This window comes from Dendrobates tinctorius, unplaced genomic scaffold (assembly GCF_039654945.1).
Source record: "Dendrobates tinctorius isolate UK_male_01 unplaced genomic scaffold, ASM3965494v1 ptg000063l, whole genome shotgun sequence".
Lineage (NCBI taxonomy): Eukaryota > Metazoa > Chordata > Amphibia > Anura > Dendrobatidae > Dendrobates > Dendrobates tinctorius.
Window position 1 is genome coordinate 20,786,573 of NW_027361731.1, and position 6,011 is coordinate 20,792,583.

A 6,011-nucleotide genomic window follows, 5' to 3' on the forward strand; every position below is an offset into this window, starting at 1 on the left:
TGCATTTGGCCAGAAAAAGGGCAAGGCATGGTTAATCTCATTATACAGTTATCTGCCCTTACAGTGAAATCCCGTGATTTTGAGTTTCTTTGTAGAAATTGATTTTGATAAGTCTAAAGAACTACAGAATTCTGTGAAGGACGACGCTGCATTCTGACGGGAGGGGTGAAGGATGGAGCTGCGTAGTTTCTTCTCCCTTCGCTCTTATCTCTGCTGAGTGTTAGCTGTGCTCAAAATTCTCTGTAATTCTATCCGTAAGGTACAAGCTGAAAGATTTGTGCATTTTAAAGCAACAGTACTTAATTGAAGATTGGAAGTTAAAAGTAAGATATGGTGCCTAATTTAGAAGGGAATTGTAAGTGATTGCTTGGTCATTAATGTGTTTGAACCTGCTTCTAGTTGTGTGATTGATTTGTATAGCAAATTGTGTCAAATTACAAGAGACAGAGAAGGAAGGAAGCAGTAAAACAAGTGGGACAAACATTGAAAAAGGCAAAAATACCAGAGTGTGAATGTTTGGATGTACAAAAAGGCACAGACAAGGGAAGAAAATAGCAAGTGAATAAATGATGCTTGAGAATGTGCAGCAGTATGGAAGGTGTATTATGAATGTTTGATTGACAAAGTGTAACCAGAGACCCAGACAAAACAGATGGACTTGTAAACACTGTGGTCAGACTCAGACAAATCCAGACTGAATAGCTACTTGTGTGACCTGTGCTACTGACCTAAGAGAATTGCACTAAATCCTATCCAGACAAGATCATAAGAAGCTGACATAATAGTGTGGATAGTGGGTAGTGGGGACATTGGCCCTTGAGGAGTAAGCTGACAGTAGACATCAGACGGCCAACCCCATCAGGACCTAGAAGTGTGACTAGAATAAGAAAGATACAGGTGTATTATCCCTGGAGCCCCTCTGATCAGCTAGCTTTGCTGAAGCAGCTGCCTGCCCCTGAAGACCAACCATTCCCGTTTTACAGACACATAAAGGAAGTACAGCAGACATATAAGTGTACCTGGGCAGACTTAGAGAGGTTGGTGAGTTTAAAGGCAGGTGACGCACTAGATCATATAATTAAGACACACAGATGTGACAAAGAATCAGGCTTGGGGCATGGATGATAAATCTGCACGATCTGGGGAGACGTACTGTGAGTCACTAAGACAATGGGCTGCAGTGGAACAATCAGAGCAGTCTGTACTCCTGACTAATGTGACACAGCAAAGAGGAGAGAGAGTAGAGATATACCTTGGACGGTTACAGCTGAAATGGGCAGACATGGGGTACATTTGCATAAATCCACTTGATGTTAGAATACTGGTGGATGCATTCATTGACGGTATGAACAAAGACTTACGAGACGCAGTACAGACAGCCAGACCTGAATGGAGACATGTAGATCCGAAAGACCTCCTTAAGGTAGCTAAAGAAATTGAGCAAACAAGGACAATAAAACGACCTGTCATGTATGCTGGAGCACAAGGAAAAAAGTGGAGACGTAATAGGAAAGGCATGTGAGATGACACTGACGTTTCTTTTGACAATCTATTCCCCACATGACATCCATGCCATACTCCTACAAGTTCAACCAAAACATCTGTCTATGGCCAGACAGCTCCGACTTGAGTGTGCTCTACTAATTCCTGAGTATGTCACTCCTCAAAAGATGTAACATTCTGAATCCAGCCACCCTCCTGCCTGTGGATTCAGAAAAGGGGGAATTGGTGACCGTATTGGCAAGTGAGGAAGGATACTTTGACATGACGCATGAACATGTCTGCATAGAACTGATGAGTCAGGAGACAGTTGGGTTTGCACACGTTCATGAAAAACCTGTTCCTAATGCAGACTTTGAGTTTCTTTTTTGTAGATGGCCCCAGATACCACCAGGATGGACGATTCTACACTGGATATGCAGTAGTATCCTCACATGAGGTAATCCGAGCGAAACCACTCTCTCCTCACATGTCGGCGCAGGAGGCAGAGTTGAAGGCACTCACTGAGGCGTGTAGAGCCGCTGCAGGTAAAGTCGCTAATATTTTCACAGATTCGAAGCCCATTAAAAATGCAGAGCTGGTGAAACAATTGATGGAGGCATTGATGTTACCAGTCCAGGTTGGCATTGTCAAGGTAAAAGCACACACAAAGGTGACTCCGTGGAGGTAGAGGGCAATAGAAGGGCGAACAAGGCTGCTAAAATAGCACAAGGCGGCCTAGAGAGAGCAGTGGACGGTGGCGGGGAGTCAGCGTATTCCAGCCACATTGGGTCTAGATGTCCTGAAATCCCTCCAGCAAAAGCCTGCCCAAACAGAGAAGGTACACCGGGGGAGACTGGGAGCTGAGCTGAACTCAAATGGAGTACGGGAGAATAAGGATAAAATGTGCCCACCAAAGTCCCTGTTCCCAATCATGGTGCAAGCAGCACATGGCCCCAATCACACCTCAAAAAGTCACATGTGTGCCATGGTAGATGCCTTCTGGATCGCTCCTGGCTTCAGTTGCGCAGCCGCGAAACTTGTACAATCATGCCTCATCTGTGCACAGCACAACCCAGGTAAAACAGTAAAAGTCCCTAAGAAAGCGACACCTAGGCCTCTCTACCCGTTTCAGAGACGGCAGATTGACGACATACAGCTACCAAGGTAGGAGTGTATGCAAATATCCTAGTATGTGTAGATCTCTTCTCTGGATGGCCAGAGGCCTACCCGGTGAAAACGGCTACAGCTCGAGCTACTGCAAAGAAACTGGTGATGGAACTAGTACCACGATTCGGTGTCCCTGAAACAATTGAATCAGACAGAGGTACACACTTTACTGCTGAGGTAATGCAAAATGTAATGCAAATGATAGGTGTAGAACAAGCATTTCATACACCCTACCACCCACAGAGTTCAGGGAAGGTAGAGAGAATGAACGGGACACTAAAATTGAAAATACAGAAAACTATGGAACAAACCCATAGACCATGGCCAGAGTGTCTCCCATTAGCATTATTCTCAGTAAGGTACACACCCACGGGGAAAACTAAACTGTCACCCTTCAAGATACTGTTTGGAAGATCACCGAACACAGGGTTGTACTACCCACAGGTCTTAACACTCAATGTGGATAATTTGACAAGTTATGTAATCCAGTTGCAAAAGCATTTAACTCAAATGCATTCTCTAGTTTTCTCTTCCATTCCAGATCCAGATAGTGTGGAAGGAACTCACTGTCTACAACCTGGTGATTACGTATATGTCAAGAAACACTCCAGAAAGACCCTTGAACCCCGATATCAAGGACCTTACCAAGTACTCCTAACAACGCCTACTTCTGTTAAGTTGGAAGGACGACCAACCTGGATCCACGCATCGCATTGCAAACTAGCCACAGGAATTAACAAAGCATAAGAGTGCATAATGTTTTGGTTTGGTTTTGTTGCATTATCTGTAATAATGGTAGCTGCGTGGGACAATCTAAATTCTCCAATGTCCTTGAATAATAAGTTTATACAACATCATGAAAAATTACTAAATGATTGGTCAAAAGACACTCAGTCTCCAGCAGATTGCTGGATCTGCACACATTCACCAATATCGGCCACTAGTATTCCGTTCCTTGTTATTCCTGTGCCACCCGAGGAATTATTTGCCTGGACCAGTTGTTCTGATACACTCGCTAATAATGCCACAAATAATGTGAAGTTATGGAACACAACTGTTGGTATACCTATTGTGGGATGGGTAGGATACCCTTGGTGGCAGGGTAATCTTTCAGGAAGTAACACATACCTTCAATATCTGGCATATAAAGGGGGGCTTGGGTACCCAGGAATAGAACTCGGTTAACCTACCTGGGGCAAATTCCAATGTATGGCCTACAAGTTAGTTTTAATGTAACTTCCCACTCTACTGATGCCTTCAAACCAATACTGCTAGAAAGAAGGTTGCATAACACGTCCTGGAAGTATTCCAATTTATTTCCCCAGGGCAATAATGAAACTTGTTTTAATATTTCAGGTAATATACCTTGCAACGAGTTATCTGGATATGAGAAAGGAACTCCCACCTGTGGAAATCCCGATGTAGGGTATTGTAGCCCTTTAGGACAACTTCCAAATTGGTGTATGCTTCAGAATGTATCTGCGTTCATAGATTTAGTTCATAGACTGGTATTACAACATTCAGCCCTATGGGACCTACCTAGTGACATGTACTGGGTATGTGGAGACAATGCATATAAATGGTTGCCAGTAGGGGTAAAAGGTGCTTGTACTCTGGGTCGTTTGACTCCAGCTACCTTTGTTATTCCGAATGACCAGTTGAATACTCAGAACATACCTAAACACCACTGCCTGTGTCATGAATTTGTTGAAAGGTTTGAAGCCCACTGATTGCCCAGATTACGTCCCACTAATTCATAAGGAACCCAAACTAAAGGTCCCAGGAGAAGTAACTGTATTAGCTGACAATTACACCTGCTATAATTCCCACGACACCACAGGTACACCAGTAGGGATCTTCGAGACAGGTTTCTGCAAAGAGAATAGTTCTCTAGATACTGACTTGTTAATCAAACATACACAATATATGTATGACATTTATTGGTTATGTGGAGATGGTAAGCTCCGTCCTAGGTTGCCAAATGCCTGGACAGGCCAATGCACCCTTGTTAAACTAGCTATGCAGTTCAAGATTCTACCCTGGGATCCAAAGATACCTGATGAACCTACCAGGAAAAGGAGAAGCCTCGATCAGCTCCATATGAGTTATGAAGAAGATCCACTAGTATATATTGATGCTATTGGAGTGCCAAGGGGGGTGCCTGACCAATTTAAAGCCCAGAACCAGATCTATGCTGGCTTTGCTTCTATAATCCCACAGGTGCAGATTAATAAAAATGTTGAATGGATCAATTACATATATTACAGTGAACAAAGGTTTGTCAATTTCAGCCAAGATGCCTTCCAAGGTATAGTTGAAGAATTGGGCCCTAACACTAGAATGACACTCCAAAATCGACTAGCCCTTGATATGATATTAGCTGAGAAAGGAGGAGTTTGTGGGATGGTGGGAGAGGAGTGTTGTACCTATATCCCTCAGAACTCTGGAGTGAATGGAAAAACCATGATAGCCCTTAAAAAGATAACTGGGTTAGCAGCAGAATTGAAAACTAATGCTGGAGTAGACACATCTTTCTTTTCCGGCTGGTTGGGTGGACTCAAGGGATTCCTTCAACAAGCTTGTATAGTACTGATTGCCCTCCTTGTAATTGGATCAATAACTCTTTGTTGTGTTATTCCCTTGTATAAAAAGGTTATTGCCAAAGCAACTCCGACTGGCACCTTCCTCAATCAAGAAGTAGACCCACCAGAGTACGATGGTACTGATCTAGGGGAGATCCCTAAGTATATTCCCCTCAAGAGAGTAGACAAAACCCCCCATTCTCAGATGATGTTAAGAGACTTAGTTTAGGGACAGCGGGAGAACTCCATGTGAGGTTAGTGAAGGGTTCAGCTGCCTGGAGGCCTCTCGCTAGGGGAGAGCTTCTGAGGTGTCTGGATGAAGAAATCCACCTCCCCTTTTCCCATCACATGGACAGTCTCGAAGGATCTTTCATTAAGGGAAAAACTTAGTGTTTAGGGGGGATTGTCAAGGTGAAAATATATTTTCTTATATAACTTTTATATTTTTATACTGTGAAACAATAAGTTTTTCCTAATTGCTTGCTAATGCAAATGTAACTGTATTAAAGATGGCTGCCAGTGTTCACTTTCACTTAAATTCAGTGTCTAAAGAGTTAAGTTAAGTTTCATTTCTCCTAAAAAAGATAACTCAGGAATGTGAAGAAGGAGTAACCATCGGGAGACGTTTTGACGAATCAGAGAGAGACTGGACACTAGATGTATACTGCATAAACCCCGCCTAATGCATGCCTTCCCCTAACACTCAATATAGTATTGTGTATTTGTAAATAAAGCCAGTTGTTGTACTGCTCCTGACAGGTGTGGATGCAGGACATTAGC

General features: G+C 43.2%; 1 protein-coding gene across 1 annotated transcript; it reads left to right on the plus strand.

Annotated features, from left to right (window-relative positions):
• The first annotated feature begins 223 nt into the window (after positions 1–223).
• Positions 224–5,740, plus strand: LOC141094330 (endogenous retrovirus group PABLB member 1 Env polyprotein-like). The gene is made up of 2 exons (XM_073580167.1): positions 224–3,398; positions 4,006–5,740. Exon 2 carries the CDS (start codon positions 4,348–4,350, stop codon positions 5,458–5,460), a length of 1,113 nt encoding a protein of 370 aa, XP_073436268.1. The 5' UTR covers positions 224–3,398; positions 4,006–4,347; the 3' UTR covers positions 5,461–5,740.
• Positions 5,741–6,011: the final 271 nt, after the last annotated feature.